The sequence below is a fragment of the Brachypodium distachyon genome, chromosome 2 (assembly GCF_000005505.3).
Source record: "Brachypodium distachyon strain Bd21 chromosome 2, Brachypodium_distachyon_v3.0, whole genome shotgun sequence".
NCBI classification, from domain to species: domain Eukaryota; kingdom Viridiplantae; phylum Streptophyta; class Magnoliopsida; order Poales; family Poaceae; genus Brachypodium; species Brachypodium distachyon.
In genome coordinates, this window is record NC_016132.3 from 33,931,529 (window position 1) to 33,951,182 (window position 19,654).

Genomic DNA, 19,654 nt, shown 5'->3' on the forward strand with positions numbered 1-19,654 from the left:
TACGTAGCTCGGTGGCGTGGCAACTACAGTGATGCCCACGGGATGCACAACTTGGCTCCAATGTTCCTTGCTAGAAAGGACAACCTTTGGCAACCCTGCCACGCTGCCTAGCTTCGTCTCGGTTTGGAGCTCGCTCATACTGCAGGCTGCGATTGTCTTGTGGTGAATTTTGACGGTACGGAGGAGGTGATTGGTGTTTTGAATCAAGGGGGCGTTCTTCAGGACTTGGAGCTATGCTGTTTGATGTTGTTATCTTGCATCTGATCTCGCCAAAGTTTTATTTCTCCACTGTCCCTGTGGCTGTGCAAATAATGGTTGCTCACGAATTGACTCAGTTAGCTAGATATTCTTCCTCTAGTTTGATTAGAAAATCCTCCTGACAGGTATAACCTTTCATCCTTAAAGATGTAACTTTGATTGCTAATGAATAATTAAAGAGGTACTTTGCTAGTAAAAAAAAGCCCAGGGTGAAACGTTTATCCATGTGGGTATCATGCAACCTCGTCGTGTTAACTCGATCCGTCGATCGGGCTCTGAGGCCTCGGCCTTGTCGGCGAGCAGCTCGTGAACAGGTCATAGTATGAGTCGTTCTAGCAGGCGGTGCTTGGGCTAGCACAGTAGCGCCGGTGGAGCCGATCCAGTGCTTCGTGCCCTTCGGCAGGGATTTTGGTCACCTGTTTGTGAGTGTGGTAGTTTTTTGTAAAACTTTCTAATATGTCCAGGTGGTTTTGTTTCCTTTGCACGAAACCTTGTAAGTTCCATTGGGCTCTTTGTAGTGAAATCAAGAGAATCCCTTTGATGAAAAATATTGCTATTCAGAAGTCGGTACAAGTCGATATGGTGGACGGTCGGATTTTAATCCAACAATAGCAAGTTGGATAGGAGATAGATCCTCAAATTTTAATTCAACTTAGATTTAAGACTTTTTGCTTAAAAATTAGATGACTGAGAAATAGCTACACAAATCTGAATTTTAAACAGTTTAAGTTGATGTATCAGCACCGTTAGATTGATATTTGAATGCCATCATCATCTTCATTCTTCCACGTGCTATCATTGGATTAAGATCCGACGGCCAATCACGACGACTGATCTCCTGAAAACATGCAACTTCTCAATAGCAATATCATAAAAATAAATACTACAGAGAAGGATGTGGATATTAATGTCCATTTCGTATGGTAGAAGTGAATTTAGAAATCATAAAAATCGAATCTTTTTAATGTAAAAATTAATCAAAATTAAAATAACACGCCCTAACAATACGGGCACGTGATCAAATTCCCATGTGAAAACCACAACAGTATTTTTGGGGCCCACACAAAATAAACCTTACCATTTTTACGATGTCAAAATAAAACCTTACCATTTTTACCGGCCCCACGAGGCAGAGAGGAGGGACAAAATGGGGCAGGCGCACACAGTGATGACCTTCCTTTCTCTCCCTCCCATCCCCATATGGATCGAATTGGTGGCCGCCTGGCCGGTGTCATAAATAGGCGGCCATTGCGGAGGAGATGGGGAAGGCTGCAACCCAACCCAGGCTCGCCGCCCCTCCCTCCACCCCTTCGCCTCCGTCCGCCGACGCCAAGGGTTTCTCCCCTTGCGTCGCGGCGGAGGCAGCGTTGCCTTCGCCGCTGCCGTCGCGTCTCTAGCGCCACGCTTCCGTAGCTGGTAAGGCTCGATTCTGTAGCTTGGTTAATGCCTCCGTCGCCTGACGACGAGCTCCTTCTGTTGATTTCTCCACGGGTTTGTTAGTTTGTCCCCTTTTCTGCAACGCTCATTTGGATTTATTTTTTGCGGGGGATGTGTGTTTCGGGGAGACAGCATTGGAGGTGACCAAAATTGTGGCATCCTCTTCCCTTTACTTTTAGTATTTGTTTCTCTTGTCGATTCGACTTGTTGCTACTTTAGTTGATCCAGGAGATGTAGGCTTTCTGTTTGATGCATTTCCTCGAACGTTTTGTTTGATGCATTTCGGAATCATTATGCTTCTGTTTACCGTACATGTTAGTGAATTTCGAAGGATTGAAAAATCCAGCTGATAATACGCCTGTCCAAATGTTCTGCCTTAATGACTCCCTTTTTTTGTTTGCATGAAAGCTGAAAACCCTTTTTGTCATTCTCGGCTGTCAAGATACTCATAAAAAATTTGCTCATACCATGTTTGGGAAATGTAAGGCTAAATATAGCATCACGTTAAATGAAGGAGATTGGGGGAACCAAACGCTATCATGCAATGGTTTGTGACCAGTCAAATTTCGGACCATATCGAGCCTGTAGCATAACAAACCGGGGCACGCCAAATCGGAGCAACCTTCCTATTTCTCTTAACTGCTGCTTCACGTGCTATCTGCCTTATTGTTTCAGAGGCGAAATCTAGAATAGCGAAGCAACAATTATATGGGGGTAATGTGACCCTGCCCATTGTTTTCATGCACAGTTTCTTCAGGAACTCTCTCTGTTTTTTTTCTTTGAAAATAGCATACACACTCAGTTTTTTTTTTGGTGAGATGCTGTTTTACTTTATGTGGCATCCTAAAGTAAACTTTGATTCCTAATTTATTTTACAGTATGTTGTTAATAACCACACAATCATGATAATGAGAAAGTACATTCAATTTTCAAATATGACTCCAGGGGTATCATTTTCATAGTGTGGAAAGTTTCATTAAAATAACTGTTGTGAAACCTATATCTTAATAGAAGTATGTGGAAGTATTATATAAAGTAACGTGGGGAGTAATTGTTAGTACACATATATGAATCATCACTGTACATCATGCCTCTGTACACACTAAATTTGATTACGCTTAAGCTCCCTTTTCAGACGATGGAACATAAGAAAACCCTGTTTAAGGGAGTGATTGAGGATTTCAGAGGAAGAGCAGCTTGCTACAAACAAGATTGGCACAATGGTTTCAGTTCCGGGTTCAGGTCTGCTTGGCGCCACGACATGAATGGTTATTTAATTGTACATTATTATCTAATTCTTCCTGTTGTTTTAAATATGTCGAATGCAATCTACTGTCAGGATTTTGGCACCTACATTATACATCTTCTTTGCATCTGCACTACCTGTTATTGCCTTCGGGGAGCAATTGAGTAAAGATACAGGTTGGCTGTTCTTCCTTGTAACTATTAAGACCGCTAGATTTTTTTTCATTTGTAATTACTCTCATGATACGTTCTACATCCTTTCCTTTTATCTCCATGTGGTAATAAAGAAAATATACCCCCGCCATTCCCTAAAGGAGGACATATTAGTTTGTTGAACTTGTGTTGAATATGTGTATAGGCTACAGTTGGAATTGGATTATGGAGTAGGTTAGGTGTTGGAGTCGAACACTTGTAGCCTGAACCTGATATATTAAGGCACCATGGGTATCCACAATAGACTAGACGAAGTAGACACAAGATTGCAAGGACCGGTCTGGTGCCCGTGGCAGGGGTCAAGATGGCAATGGATAGTCAAAATGTGGATATCCATGGATATCCAGCCCATGGATCGCGGATATGGATCGGGTTTTCGATCCATGGATATCCACGAATGGATACCTGCCAACTCGTGGAGCGGGCACGGATATCATATTTGATCCATGGTTATCCATGGATACCCGGTATTTATTAAAATAAATAAATTACTGACATGTGGATCCACTACTCGATAGATGTATCTACTCGTAGATACAAATCCACGTCACTTATTTCGGGACGGAGGAAGTACTCCGTAAGTTTATACGGTCTTTTGGTTAATATAGATTATAAATCAGTGATCGGTCATCCACCTAAGTGTCATCTATTGAGGTATTTTGGGCAGCAATATCTTATTTTTGGATTATTATTTTTGTTGAACACAAAGTAATATAAGTATATATCTAGTAATCCAATGAGCTTTGTCCTAGTTATGATATGATTTTTTGCCGTGTAAACTCCGCCACACCTTAAAATTTATCCTGGGTCCGCCACAAATTTGAGTCACTTAATATTGGATGGAGGGGGTATATTGCATGTATATGGATAATCCATGGATACCCGGATACCCGGTGGATATGGATGTGGATATTGTTTTCGTGGATGGATAGCGATGGATATGGATATGGATATGAATTTGGTCGACCCGTCCAGACCCGCCCCGTTGCCATCCTGAGGCAGGGGTGACCGGACCAGCATGGCGTGGTGGCAGTGATGTGTCTGAAGGCCTTGGCGGGCTTGTCGTCGACTGTACTATGTTAATTGGTACATGGAGAGAAGCACCCATTATGGATGCCCCGCGTATGTAGGCGTTGATGGTGAACATTGTTAACAAATATTGTCTCCCGTCTACTTTCTGCAATGATCTAATCGCGTATATTCATATCATTAGTTGTGTCCTAAGTCATTTTTATTTATTTTGACCATGTTTATTGATAAAAAAATATCGATATCAATAACACTACCTACTTTTTCTTAATATCTGTACATCTGGTGTTGTTGTAAAACAAACTTTATTAGATTTGACCGAGTTTGTAGAAAAAATAAACAACATATGTGCACCAAACATATGCAATAGGAAAATATAGTCTGTAATAGTCATAATGATACTATTTTGGTGTTCTATATATAGATGTTTTTATCTACAAATTTTGTCAAAGTTGACATAGTTTGACTTAAGACAAACCCAAATGTATACGGAGGGAGTACTACAGAGTAAATACACTACGGAAACATATTTTTATAGTGGATTTGGTTGGTATTGAACTATTGATATGATATTGTAGATGTCAATATTTTTTTTCAAAAACTTCGTAAAACAATTTTGTTTTGACTTAGGACAAAACTAATACTGCCCTCATTTTGGGAATGGGGGGAGTATTAGATATCTGCATGGTAAAACATGGGGACAATAGAAAATTAACAGTTTTTTCCATTTATTGGTTACATTATAGAAGGGAATAACCAAACAGGTAGTTCTTGAGCATTGTTCTTTGGCACAGTTACTGACAAGTGACAAATAAACTTTTCGTGTTTTAGATGGTACACTAACAACAGTCGAGACATTGGCATCCACTGCTATATGTGGCATCATACATTCTGTAATGGGAGGACAGCCACTACTGATTGTGGGAGTTGCAGAACCAACTATTATCATGTACACGTATATCTACAATTTTGCCAAAAATCAGCCAAGCCTTGGAGAAAGATTATTCCTGGCCTGGGCTGGATGGTAAGGGTGATAAATAAAATAAACTTCTCATGTTTACCTTTTAGTTAGCTAAATGGTACTGATTTTTTTTATCTATACAGGGTTTGTGTCTGGACTGCGGTCATGTTGTTCCTCATGGCAATGTTTAATGCTGCAGTTGCTTTAAATAGATTTACAAGGTTTGCAGGAGAATTGTTTGGAATGTTGATTACAATTCTGTTCATGCAAGAAGCTGTCAAGGTATTTCTTGAATATATATTGTGTATTACTACCCCCATTCTGAAATATATGATACTCCGTACTCCCTCCGTTCCTAAATTCTTGTCGCTGTTTTAGTACAAATTTGAACTAAAACAATGACAAGAATTTAGGAACGGAGGAAGTATTTAAGAATCTGGGTGGTCCAACTTCCTTGATTTTGACCGTTAATATGTACAAAACTGTTCAGATTGATTGTATGAAAATAGTACCATCATAGCAGTTGTGAGAACGTCAACAAGTAATTTGAAAATGTTGATCTAAGAAAAGAAGTAATTTCAAAATAATTTATATACATTACTTAATATTTTATCATGAAAACAAGATTATTTATTCAAGGTCGTGTCTTGATCAAAGTGCCATATATTCTTGAGTACAGGGGTAATTTAGTAGATGCGTACTTACTACATTGCCTGTGTTACCGTAGGGAATGTTAAGTGAATTCAGCGCGCCTGAGGGTCAAGATCACAACCTACCGATATACCAGTTCCACTGGGTATATATTAATGGTCTGCTTGGAATTATCTTTTCAATGGGACTGCTCTATACTGCATTACGGAGCAGGGCTGCAAGGTCATCGCTCTACGGCACTGGTTTGTCATATTCTTCTATATATATTTGATCACTCAAACGTATGCACATACAAACTATTAATACTCCAGATAAAACCTTCAGGGTGGCAAAGGAGCTTAATTGCTGACTATGGTGTTCCAATTATGGTCATACTGTGGACAGCATTGTCATATTCATTGCCCAGCAAGATCCCTTCAGGTGTTCCTAGGAGGCTCTTCACCCCGCTTCCTTGGGAACCCAAGTCACTGCAGCACTGGACAGTAGCTAAGGTAATAAGGCATTTGCTTCGATTCCAGGATTATATTGTAGATACATCATATGCGGGATATCTGAATTTTGATAGGCTTTAATTGATGAACATGCAGGATTTATTTTCTGTCCCTCCAGCCTACATATTTTTGGCTATTGTGCCTGCTGCAATGGTTGCAGGACTCTATTTCTTTGATCATAGTGTAGCTTCACAGATGGCTCAGCAGAAGGAGTTTAACTTAAAGAATCCATCAGCCTACCATTATGACATTTTGGTCCTGAGCTTTTCGGTATGATTTGTTAGTGTGTTACTTGTAGTTATTTTTTTAACTTAATTTTTCTTAGATTAAGGATGTCAGTCCTATTAGAATTTTGAAGATCTTATCTTTGAATTCCTACGGCTTAGGGGAACTAGTGAAATGTATCAATTTTAGCGATATGTGGAGAATTCTATCATATCTGATGGAATTCTTATCTTTGAATTCCTACGGCTTAGGGGAACTAGAGAAATGACATTTTGTTAAAAAGTATATTCTCATGGGTATAGAAATGCCATGCAGGTCTTGATTTGTGGTCTTCTTGGCATTCCTCCATCTAATGGAGTACTTCCCCAGTCCCCCATGCACACTAGAAGTCTTGCAGTCCTCAGGAGGCAGGTTGGTAATTTTCACAGGTTTGTGTCCCTAAATTCGCTATTCAGTCTAACTTTGCTCGTACTTTGCTCATCTGCCACCTGTCTTCCATTCTAATTAGGCGCTTCGAAAAAAGATGATCCAAACTGCCAAGGAGGGCATGATGAACAATGCTAACTGTTCAGAAGTTTATGGCAAGATGCAAGAAGTTTTCATTGAAATGGATGATAAAAGTAATGTAAGTAGCCATTCACTAAACCATGTATTGCATCATGCTAGGCTCCTCAACCACACTACTGATTGCTATCTGTTTCATGCTGGTTGATTCCTCTTTCTCATCTTTTTTTTTCTGGGAAAATTGATACCGTGACACTCAAATGAATGACACATTAGGAAATGCCACTTTAAATCAGAGAAATTGATTACATGCCACTCAATTCCTCGTGACATGTAAAATGTCACTCTCAATATTCTTCTCTCTTATTTTTCATTATTAATACAGTTCTCCCCACTTTTGTGGTGAATTTGTAATATATACCACAATTACGACGTTAAGCATATTCGAGAAAAATGTCCTAGTTAATAGTGTGCATGGGATCTTCAGTTTTGTTATGTAAATATATATCCTCAACGTCATGCAGGAGGTTTCTGTTCACAAAGAGCTCAGGGACTTGAAAGATGCAGTTATCCCAGAGGGGAATGGAGCAGGGAACGTGCCTGAAGTATTTGATCCTGAAAAGCATCTGGAGGCTTACTTGCCTGTCCGGGTAAATGAGCAGAGAGTAAGCAATCTGCTTCAGTCCCTGCTGGTCGCTGGTTGTGTTGGAGTTATGCCAATCATTCAGAAGATACCGACATCAGTCCTTTGGGGTTACTTTGCTTATATGTCCATTGACAGCCTGCCTGGCAACCAGTTCTGGGAGCGGTTCCAACTTCTGTTTGTCGCACCTCAACGGCGCTACAAGTAAGCTCTATTGCCTACATCTACTTTTAGTTTTTTCTGAGCGTATGCAAGGCAACTGATGCAATTTAGTTTAAGGCAGTTTATTACTTCAGGAAACCCAAACTTGACCAATTATTTATTTGCTATCATTCTTATAGGGTTCTTGAAGGCGCCCATGCTTCCTTCTTGGAGTCTGTGCCTTTCAACAAGATATTTGCCTTCACCCTTTTCCAGCTATTTTATCTCTTGATTGTCTGGGGGATGACATGGATACCAGTGGCAGGAATCCTCTTCCCGCTCCTGTTCTTCTTTCTCGTTCTCATCAGGCAGCATTTCCTCCCCAAGTTCTTTGATTCACGCCACCTGTGGGAACTGGATGCGTCTGAGTACGAAGAATGTGAGGGGGTGCGCCGTGATCCATCAATATCAGAGGTATGTATTCTTCTCCCTCCCTGTTCCTTTTATGTCCCATTCACTATCCTGAGGTACATACTTACAATTCCCTTGATCTCTAGTTCGGTAAATATACCATTCAGATTATGATGAATTTAGCATTGTGTATTGGTCTGCAAGGCCCCTTTGCGTGCAAATCTATACAAATTCAAGTAACTTATTTTGGAACGGAGGGAGTACTATTCTACACTATTTACTTACCTGGAGCATATTTAATATTACATGGTGTTCTACTTTTCTTAAGATCAAGGTCACCATTTCTACTTCATGTTTTCTTTTACCCAAAAAAGAGGTGTTCATTTCTAGTTCATGTAGGCCAGCTAGTTAGTGCCTTTTGAAGAACTCAGCGTTTATGCTTTATGTACAGTGTAGGAAACTAGGAATGTCCCTTTGACCTACAAGGGTCTTTAATATCTTGTTAAAAACTTATTGTCTGCAATGATTTGAATTATTAAATTTGGCTCTTTTTTGCAGGCTGATAACGAATCTATTGCACACGGTGGTGAAGCTCCGCCTGAATATGCTCATGATATATTGGAGGAATTCACGACTCACCGTGGAGAACTGAAGCACAGGGCCCCGAGTTTCCGCGACGAGCGGCTGATACGGGTACCAACTTACTCGACCCCACCCATGGCCATAGCTTACTTTTCATTGCAAAATGCTCGTATCCAAATCATATAGTATTACGCCCCATTCGCCAAAGTTGCCATTGATTCGCAGTCAAGCTTTACAACATATATAACCTGTGGTGAAACTTGACATCTCGAGTGTTGTTTCGGCAGCTGAATTCCGTCCAGATGACGAGGCAGTTCTCCCGGATCGCTTCTCTCGCTCCCGAACGGCCATAGCTACGGAAGGAGATGTGAAGAACATTCTTTCAGGCACGAGGTCTCCAGACGAAGATGGGTCCAGAGGACACACGGTGGACCATGCGAATAAAAAACGTTGAGATTATTGTTTACAGTAAGCAATTGCTTTCAAGATCCACTGTAACCAACTTTTGGGCGCAAAGACGCGCCGTTTGCTGCGCGGGAATGAAAATGGGGGAAAAATTTGTATGCGCGTGCGTGTGTGTAGCGTGCGGCAACGGCGGCCCAAGTGCCTCCTTCCGCTAATGGGCCACCCCCGTGCGCTATCTCCTCCCCAACGGCAATTTGATGGATCTCGTGAAACCCTAGCCGCCGGGAGAAAAACCACCGTATGCTTCCCAAACTTTGAACTTTGGGTCGACTTATAGTTTTATGATATAAAAAAATTCACCAAAAAAAATACGGTAGAGACATCTGAACTAAATTGTGCTTACAGTGGCATGCCTACACACTGTCGCAACTCCGCACGCTACAATTTGTGTTGAAGCACAACATTGCGTTGTCTGCAATCCACTTCATGATCAATTACTCAGGCACAGGCTTGTAGCACGTTGCGCATCCGTTGGAAGTTGTTAGGTTTGAACATTGTTTGTGTGCTAATTGACGTATAAACGAGATCTCGCCTCCGTCTGGGCTGGAATCCAGACTTCTCAAAAAGTTTGTATCCGGCGTGTTTGTGATGGCAATAATATTAACATTTGGTCTGATCCGTGGATTCCAAACAGTCCATCACGGAAGATTATCACTAGAAGAGGAAATTCAATTTTGACAAAAGTTAGTGAATTAATTGACCGAACAATAGGTGCCTGGGACGCCGTTCCGATCAATGAAATATTCTAGCCGATTGATGGTCAGAGAATTTTGCAAATCCCAATTGCGAGGGTAGGCGTCAATAATTTTGTCGCTTGGCATTATAATAAATCTGGGGTCTTCACGGTTCTTTTGGCTTACCATGTTGAATGGGATTCTCAACATGGAGAGAAATTACGGAGGACTAACGGCATTGGAGGCACTTACGCACCCAGTTTGGAAGAAACTTTGGAAATTAAAAGTCCCTGCAAAGGTTAAAATCTTTGGATAGAAGAGTTTACATAACACCTGTCCCTTGCCTTGTAACTCTTGCAAATCGTCATGTGCCGGTGAGCAGCCAGTGTGCTACATGCCCATCTGAGGTGGAAGACCTTTGACATGTGCTATTTACTTGTGCGAGAGCTCGTGCATTGGTAGGCCCGTGGAGTTTCGGATCTCATTGACCGAAGTTTGTTTGTCTTTGGACCGAGCTGGTTCTTCGGTCCTGGAGGATCTCCTAGCCGGTGACAAGCTAACAAAATTTATATCTCTCCCATCCCCTTAATTTAGAGAACCGGTAGCTGTGGTTCTTGGTACATCTCATGGGAATGCAAACAACGAAGGAAGGGTGAATCGATCCAATCTCCTCCAAGATCGGCGCTATCAGTTCGAGCATTGACTATGAATTTTGTTCGGCCCAATTCTCAGCATACTGGGATGACTTTGACTAATAATAACTTTTGAAGACCAATAGTTTATAAGATATGAAACCACAATTATCAGGAAGAACTTTTGAAGACGAATATATTGCTACAAATTTCATATCTTAAAAACGCATATTAATAAAGAAAATTTTGGTCAAAAACTTCTTTAACGAAACTAACTACGCCAGCCCGTTGTGAAAAGGAGTAAGTAGAAGACATAAATTTATGATAAGTCAAAACAAATTTATGTTAACTCAGAGCAAATTTCGGTCACCACTGAAGCAAGCTCTCTTGTGGAAGCATAATTTTGAAACTCCCTCTGTTTTTTTACATAGGGCGTATAAATTTCCAAACAATTTTCTAAATATAAGGCGCCATCCTTCGATTCAGTAGTTCTGCCCGTCCACGCGCATGCAAACTGAAACACTTAAGCAATTGCTCCCGTGGAATAAAGCCGGGGAGGGCCAATACTATTATTTTTCCACCGTTACACGCAGCTAGAGCTGCAAATTTTTGATCCTCAGGGTGTCCTTGATCCTCCTTAGTTCAAACAAATGAATTAGTTTTTCAAAAAGTTGTGTCACTTTGAAATTTTAGTTCATTTGGTTGAACTAAGAAGATTCAAAAGGTACCCAGTTCAAAAAATTGCAGCTCTACACGCAGCAGATCGTGAGCAAGGAATCGGAACAATGCCATGCATCCAGGAGCTCGCTTAATTTTCGTCCAAATTTAATAGGCCCTGTATAAAAAAAATGGAGGGAGTATTTTGGAAACAAATCAATGTACTAGAAACAAATTTCTTTCGGACAAAAGCAAATTTTAGTTGCGCGGGAAGCAAGTTAGAGTAACATGTGAAAAAAAAAATTTGCTCCCCGGAAGCATCTTACTGCACAGTACTGCATGGATGATGGACCGCATGTCGATTAAATCCTGATTATATGGACGCTATTTTCGAACTGTGATTCTAGACAATGAAGAAATAAAATGCAAAGACGGCCACGGGCAAGAATCAATCGAGAACCAGACAATACACGCGTGGGTGACCAGATATGCGGGCACGGCAACGAGCAGAGGACGGCACGGGCGTAGGTGCGTCAGCCCGGCGGCAGCCCCACCGACGCGGCTGGAGTGCTGGACTCGGGACCCAAGCCCTATTCCATCATTTTCAATTCGCAGTGAGAGAGACGAGCTATGGATCCCGTGCCCGACTGTTGATTAGTCCCATGCCTAAGCACGGACAGGGAATCGACCTATTCAGATGAGTGTCAGGATAAGCTCGGTGGGGCTCATCGGGCCGACTCACCTGAGTCAGGTCTGAGTCACTCGACTCGGTAGGCCCAACCTCGTGGAATAAAGGCACGGTTTCAATTTTGTCATTTCTTCTGCTCTACTTGGCGCCGCTTTCATCCATGCAGTCCTTCCGTGCCACGTTAAGCTACAATGTATCCAGACGTTTATTTGGTATAAAGACATTTATATTTGGACAAATTGATTCACTTGATATCGTACTTCAATCTACCCGCATTTGTCTGGGAGCTTTTTTCTCATCAGTGTTTGAACGCAATGCAGTTCCTCCTCTATGATGATCTCCAGTTCTGCGCTGTTTGGCCAATACTACTCTGTATGGCTGATTTGACAGTGTAAATGCCATTTCTTTCCTCGTTCCAGGCCCAAAGGTGTTTGTTCGGTTTTCCAAATGGAATTGTGATAATTTCATTAATATCTATGGACAACAGAGTGCTATTCAGCTCGTGTATGTTCCAGCTTACCCCCGCCCTCCTTCTAGAAGTCCCGAAACATTGTCCTCCTTCTAGAAGTCCCTGCGGTAATAAGAACAAAAAAGCACACGCGCAACTCACACTCCTCGGGAACATCTATACAAAGCCTGGCCATTCCTGTATTTGTGCTGAAGGCTGCTCCCATGATAGGTATAAATCTCTATAGTATAGCAGGATTAATAAGAAGATTAGTACAGTGCCGTGGTGTGTCCATCTAATCGAAAGCGACAATTAGGGCAAATACAGAGGGCCATCTAGCTACGGACAACGACATAGAGTCGGTAAAATATATCGATATTCATGTTTATACAGATGTGTTAATCACTGTTATTTTTTATTATTATTGCGGTATAATATCTATATAATGTAACCTCTAAGTAATTGCTTCGATGGCCTTTGGGCATCTCAAAGACAACAATAAAGATGGAGGGGAGTAATAAGACTCAAAGTTGGGGTCAAAGGCTACTTGCATACAAATTTTATTGACCGTCAAACTTTTTGATCAAGTACATGGAAAAAACTATCAACATCTAAAGTGCCAAATAAAAATCACTATATTTATCATGAAATATATTTTTTGTAGCGTATCGATTTGAAACAGTAGATGCTAATTCTTTTGCTATAAGCTCGATCAAACTCTTGAAGGTGTGATATGTAGTACTACTACTCAAGAAAGAAAGTAGTTATTTCTTTAAGAAATGCTTTTTTTTTTGCGGAATTAGGTGTAAAAATATGCATGGTGTATATCTCTTTTCATGCTCTAAAATCATACCAACATTTCTTAAGAAATATCAACACGTGCATTCTGTATGTCTCTTCCCATGCTCTGAAACCATGCATGTGTTTCTTAAGAAATATTGCCTTCGTCGATGTGTACAAGGTCTCCTAGACAATGTCAAATATCAAGAGGAAGAGACAAAAAATCATGGTCATAGAGGCGTTATTGTCAGTAAATAAATACTCCATCCGTCTTGAAATAAGTGACTTGAATTCGTCACTTATTTTGGGAGCGAAAGGAGCAGTACTCGCTCTTGATTCATAATAAGTGTTGGAGATTTAGTACAAAGCTAGTGTACAACTTCATACCGAATTTCCTACACTTAAAATGTATCATAGGGAGTACATTCATAATCTTGAATACTAAGGTGTAGAGCTTTTTTTTTTGTATGTGGACCGATCGAATATGAGCATAGTATAGCATGCATTACACTAAAAACAAACAAGATGTAAACCGAGTTAAAAAAAATCCACGAAAATGAAGACAGAATGCGGTGTTGTATTTTTAGGAAATTCAAATTTAAAAATAGACCTTAAGTAAAGGAAGCACTTGAGTGTCGAGACTGCTCAGCTAAGATCCATTCTAGAAAGAATATCCAGAACATGACGGTGGCCTCTCATCTGACGTGTCCTGGAGTGCCTTGCCTTCCAAAGCATATCCATCCCGTGTGCCCATACCATGAGCCACTCCCACTTCCCGGACAACGTCACCGTCGCGCGGCAGTAAAAAAAGCACCGCACCCAACGGTCACTCGCGCCGTAACCCGTTAAAGCCCCCGCGCCTTTCGTACCGGATCGCCTCCACGTGTCCACGCGGCGTCCTTATCCGCTCCTCCCTCCACCCCCGGCTCCTGTATAAAATCCCCCACCACCCCGAGCACCGCAACCACAAATCCCATCCCACAATTCACAATCCTCGTCACTTCTCACCAACCCGAAGCAACCGAAGCTTTACGAGCGAAGCAAAGCGCACCGACACCTAGAATGGCCATGGCACCGTCTGCATCCGCCGTCTCCTTCTCCGCCCGCCCGGCGACCGTCGTCGTCCGGCCGCGCGCCGCCTCCGTCTCGGCCGGGGCCGGCCAGGTCCGCGCCGAGGGAGGCAAGTGGTGGGCGCCGCTGGTCGGGTGGTCCGGCCGGGCCGACTACATCGAGGCCGCGGTGCCGGCGCCGGCGCCGGTGCTGGTGGAGGAGAAGGCCGGGAGGTCGTTCGTGGGCGGGCTCACGGAGGAGAAGGCGCGGCAGCTGCGGGCGCGCATGGTGGAGACGGAGAGCTTCCACGACGCCATGTACCACTCCGCCATCGCCTCCCGCCTCGCCCGCTCCACCTAAGCCCGGCCGGCCCGGCCGCCCGCCCGCCGCCGTGGAGAACCGAACCAACTCGCCGACACCACCAGAAAAGCTGCCGTGCCCGCGCGCGCGTGTACATAGTTGTTTCCCTGTTTCTCGTCGCCGTTGTTGTAGCCGTCGTGGAGAAGAGGGCTAGATGTGAATTAGGGGAGGTATCTGGTTTTAGGGTTGGTACCATCCCCTTCGTCTGATCTTCTCTTGCTCTGGGTAATTAGGAAGCCCCAGATGTTTCGATTTTATTCCCCACCTTGTCGCAACATCCGAGATCTGCAGTTACATGTGCCAGATCTGAGAGATTTGTGAGTAGCTCTTGTAGACCTGAATGTCAATTAATTGGATCTGAACATCTTGTGTTGTTTGTATTGTACTCTTGCTGATTCGATTCGCAATTGGGAACTGGGACCATGGATTAATTCTGGATCTGAGAGTATTATCTTGTCGACCAATCAGCCTGACCTTGTCCTATCTGTTAATCATTATTAACAATAATGCAGCCATAAATAAAATCTTTGATGTGCTACGCGGGATCCTACCAACCTTCACAAACGGATATTTTTTGGTTGGGCGCAGGAACTATCTGATTGCATTCCGTGAACTGATGAACCCTCTCAAGTCTCAACGACCCTATCTTATTTGCCGTATGAAATCAACTGGCCGGCATCTTTGCCTTTAATCTAAAGCAAGTTGTGCCACTGGGCCTCAATATTTCTAATCTAGAGCAAACTGTGCCACTGGACTGGGGCTATATATTATTACCACCGGTTTTCGAAAACAAAAACAGTCGGCAACAATTTTTAGTGGCAGTCTGTGTCACAAACCCCGGCTCTCCAGTCTAACTTCTTCTTTTTTAATGTGAAGTAGGCATTATATTGAATAAGCTGGTAACACAAGTTACAGTCAGGCACAACTTCTGACCATTAGGAAACTAGAGCAAGCTCCGGCCTTAACCCCAGAAGCAAATGGGGGAGGGAATATGCACGGGACTTTCTACTTCAGTTATTCTCATCTCGTTGGTTTGTGCTAAATAAACAAGTGCTGCAATTTGAAGTTGTGATGGATCGTCACCACGGGTTACCGAAGGGAATGCAGATTGTCGTTGGCAACCGTGTGAGACCTGGCAGATGGGACCTAACTGTTAGAAATGAGATTGGACAGGCAAACGGTGGGGTTAGTTCTTTTTTTTCTATTTCTGAACGCAATAGTAGCGTTAGGGTTCGTCATGCATGTGGACTGCCCTGAAAGTGTGCTTAAGCGAGAAAAGGTCTTGCGTAATATGGATGCCCAATCTACTAGGACCTCTTTGATTAAATTTAAGAATTTTATAGAGTGGGAAATATTGTATCCATCCAATCCTCTGAAAAAATTCTTTTGGTCTTCTCGTGGTTCAATCAAACAATCTTTGGTGCAAACACAATCGGGTGAAATTCAATCAATTGAAGGCATTGAACTCATATGTTTTTCTTTTTCCTGTATTTTTAACGCTGTTTCAGTCACATGCGCCGGACTTTAACTTTGGTGAGATAGTTTATATTAACGAACCAAACACATGAGCTACACTTAATTCACGTATTAAAAGACATTTTGTAATGGTATAGGAGTAAATTTATACATATATGCTCAATTAATATTATTTGCCCTGATAAACATTTAGCATAGCTTTGCATTCTTGTATATCTGAAATGTGAGAGTACTCGAGCAATTCGTGCATGACAATGACACGCTAACCAACAATCAATGCGATGCTTACTGCTGCCTGCGCTAGTTTCGTCTCTCATGCGAAGCAACCTAGAATGCTTACGCTGGAGGGCTTAGCAGATGGCTATACGGCCGGTTTTGGAAGCCATACGTGTCACTGGCACGGGGATTAAAGTGAGAGCTCGACCATTACCTTGCCAGCTACTAGCACTCGGCATATAACCAAATTATTAATCCATTTCTAACCAACTTTCACGCTCGCCTGCTTCTCGAAGGCCAAGAAAGCACTGAAGAAACAAGAACAAAATTACACGCACGGACACACCCTCCGTCTCTTCCCTTGTACTACTCCGTATGATCATTTTCTTATGAAGCTCTAGAAGGTTCCTCCTGTATTGGTGGTAACGGCCGTTCTCATCGCACGGATAAAGTGTGTGCTCGTAAATATTTTATCGCTGCGTTCTGAGAATGTGTTACAATTATGAGAAATACAACTAGTAAGTAGTGATCTGATAGCAGGTCTCAATGATACGGCCGGAAGAATACGCCAGCAATTTTTTTTATAGACTTTATGAGCCTAATTTTGTAGTTCTTGGGTCAAGTTTGACGTAATATACTTTTATCCTTGGAAATTTGGAAGTAATTTGCGGCCTTTCACGTTCTCAGAAGTCCGAATTGGCAATGATGGAGATGACAGAAACCGGGCCGGGCATAAGAAAAGCTTTAACTAATTTACAACGTTCGTGGCAGGATGAACATGGTTATTATAAACATCAAACAAGCCGGACCTATATATCTGTTTAATTTCACTTGGAGCCAAGATTGGTTGTTTAAGCACGCATCACCTCTCTCGCGACCAAATCCATCATTTTGTTTTCTATGTGCACCTATTTAATATCTTTCAACCTCATGAGTTATCTTAGGTGGCAGGCTACTGAAATTGTTGACTTGGACCATCAGGAACACCCTAGCTAGGAGCTCTCTTTGTTGAGATCGTCTTAATAAAAACTCGAGTAGTCTCGAAACGAAGCCCACTCAATCCAACTTGGTTAAAATAATAAAACACCTAAAACAATCATCTACATATATGGAAAATTGGTAAATTAAACTCGTGTAACCTTGAGGCTAGACAAACAATGTGAGTGCCTATCGTGAGAAAGATTTGAATAGTCGTTATACTCCCTCTTTCGGATTATAATGCCCATCTTCTAACTCACACTAACCAAAGAGTAGTGCCTAATTAAGTGAGTGCCTATCATCGAAACTTTATGAGTTTATGAAAAAGAATTCCAAGGGATCCCAATTCTATCCAGCTCAACCGGCCGATCCTGCCGTACCCCACGAGCCACGAGTCCACGACGATACTCCCGAGAATGTCTACGTCGCGGAAACAAGGAAAGCGCCACACGCGCCCCCTAGCGGCCTGGCGCGTAAACCGGAAAGTGCGCTTCTCCTGCGGTCCTGCCTACCGAATACGCCGCCTCGAGTCCACCGACGCGTCCCTAACCTCCAGTCCTCCATCGCGCCACTATAAATTTCCCACCAAGCTAGACTCTTCCTCCCAGCAACACACCAACTACAGTATCTTATCTCCAACTAGCACTAGCAGAGCAGTCTCCTCGTCTGTCCCTGGCCAAACACAAGCAATCCCTCCCAGAGAACCAGCTTAATTACAAGTGACCGAGCAAACTAATGGCAATGGCACCAACCGTATCAGCTGTTTCCTTCTCCGCCCGCCCGTCGGTGTCGCCCGTGACAGTCCGGCCGCCGCGCGCCGTCTGCGTCTCCGCCTCCGCCGGCTCCGGGCGGGCTCGCGCCGGCGCACCCGAGGGGGGCAAGTGGTGGGCGCCGCTGGTCGGGTGGTCCGGACGCGCCGACTACATCAAGGCCGCGGCGCCGGCGGCGTTGGCGGTGGTAGAGGAGGAGGAGGAGGGCGCCGTGAGGCCGTTCGTGGGCGGGCTTACGGAGGCGAAGGCGCGGCAGCTGCGGGCGCGGATGGTGGAGACGGAGAGCTTCCACGACGCCATGTACCACTCCGCCATCGCCTCCCGCCTCGCCCGCTCCGCCTAGTCGTCCAGAACGAACCAACCAACCAACTCGCCGACAAACACCAGACAAGCTGCTCCTGTATATATGGTTGTTTCTTGTTTATACTCGTTGTTGATGTTGTATATAGTCGCCAGACTCGATCGTCATGGAGCAGAGGTTGGAGGTGAAGAAGAAGACCTAGGAGGGATCTGGTTTTTACAGTTGCTCCCTCCGGCCTCCCCTTCGTCTCCACCGGCCGCAATGCTCCCTGAATCCCTGATTTGTAATTACCATGTACAGAAGTTTCGGCTTGGTTCCCCCCGTTTGCAAGTTGCAAGATCCGGGACATATGTAATTACGTGCGCTCTGCAGATCTCTGATAGTGCGCTGTGTTGCTCTCTTGTGGATAAATAATAAACATCATCACCTTTCAGTTCTTCTGCCGATTTCTCTTTCACTGTGCTGTTTTTGTACGATCTGATTCGATCTATTGATCAATTCTGAGATCGAATCAGATCGAATTCTGGTTCTGGTGTATTTTCATCACTTTAGCAGCTTCTTAGAAGAAGTACGCGCTACCTGCTACTGTTCAGGATCATCAACTGCAATAAAGGCACGTGATCTCTGACTTCACTTTTTATTTTCTGTTTGCGTGGGATCTCAGAGTTCACTGATTCATGCCGCTGTCCTAAATATTTGTCGTTATTTTAGTTTAAATTTGAACTAAAATAATGATGTTAATAATGTAGGATCGGAACAAGTACATTTTTGGGTACACAGGGTGTCTTTTCTTGTAAACAATGACAAGGATACCTACTCCAGCCTCCAAGGTCCAGGCCGTCCCCTGTTTAGAGAGCAAAGCAGCGGCAAGCCGGCAGGGTATGGAGCGTCAAGGGTTTAGGCCAAGGGGCACCACGAGGCTGCAAACAGGGGGAGAAAATCAAACAGGTAGGAGTATTCGACCCGGGAAAACCGGGAAAAAAATCCTAGACGATCTTGCTGCATACGAGCCGATGGATGGGTGGCCATTTGGCCCGGCGGTGTGCGCAGAAGGAGATGGAGATCTGTGCATGGGAGTTGCGGCCCAAACGGAAGCTTAACGGCTATCAAAAGAGTCTGTTTCATTGTATCTTCTATTTCTATTTCCTGACAAGCTTTGAAAATAGCAGCGTTTGGAACCCCTCGTTTCATTTCATATGGTACAAATGAAATAATGAAATCAATTTCAGATTCAAAAATTATGTTCGTCTGTCACATTGATTTGTAGAATGAGAGACAACTTCAAAGAAATGACAACATTTCGAAAGATATTGAGGTTTGGTATATGCATGGTTTCATGGAATTTGAAATTGAATTCTTGTAATCAAT

The 19,654-nt window shown here is 43.1% G+C and overlaps 3 protein-coding genes across 4 annotated transcripts; all 3 read left to right on the forward strand.

Annotated features, from left to right (window-relative positions):
• The first annotated feature begins 1,445 nt into the window (after positions 1–1,445).
• LOC100843873 (boron transporter 4) lies at positions 1,446–9,356 on the forward strand. Of its 2 annotated transcripts, none has more exons than XM_010233357.2 (14): positions 1,446–1,674; positions 2,819–2,937; positions 3,035–3,117; positions 5,014–5,206; positions 5,287–5,425; positions 5,871–6,036; positions 6,119–6,285; positions 6,382–6,555; positions 6,826–6,921; positions 7,019–7,135; positions 7,539–7,861; positions 7,999–8,272; positions 8,768–8,902; positions 9,079–9,356. In XM_010233357.2, exons 2-14 carry the CDS (start codon positions 2,834–2,836, stop codon positions 9,142–9,144), a joined length of 2,037 nt encoding a protein of 678 aa, XP_010231659.1. In that variant the 5' UTR covers positions 1,446–1,674; positions 2,819–2,833; the 3' UTR covers positions 9,145–9,356. The 2 variants fall into 2 exon arrangements, with proteins under 2 accessions (XP_010231659.1, XP_003568821.1); XM_003568773.3 differs by having other exon boundaries at positions 2,831–2,937.
• A 4,723-nt stretch (positions 9,357–14,079) lies between these two features.
• On the forward strand, positions 14,080–14,930 carry LOC100844174. The gene has a single exon (XM_003568774.4). It carries the CDS (start codon positions 14,198–14,200, stop codon positions 14,543–14,545), a length of 348 nt encoding a protein of 115 aa, XP_003568822.1. The 5' UTR covers positions 14,080–14,197; the 3' UTR covers positions 14,546–14,930.
• A 2,840-nt stretch (positions 14,931–17,770) lies between these two features.
• On the forward strand, positions 17,771–18,726 carry LOC100844466. The gene has a single exon (XM_003568775.4). The coding sequence runs from the start codon at positions 17,951–17,953 to the stop codon at positions 18,326–18,328; it is 378 nt and encodes a 125-aa protein (XP_003568823.1). The 5' UTR covers positions 17,771–17,950; the 3' UTR covers positions 18,329–18,726.
• The last annotated feature ends 928 nt before the right edge of the window (positions 18,727–19,654 follow it).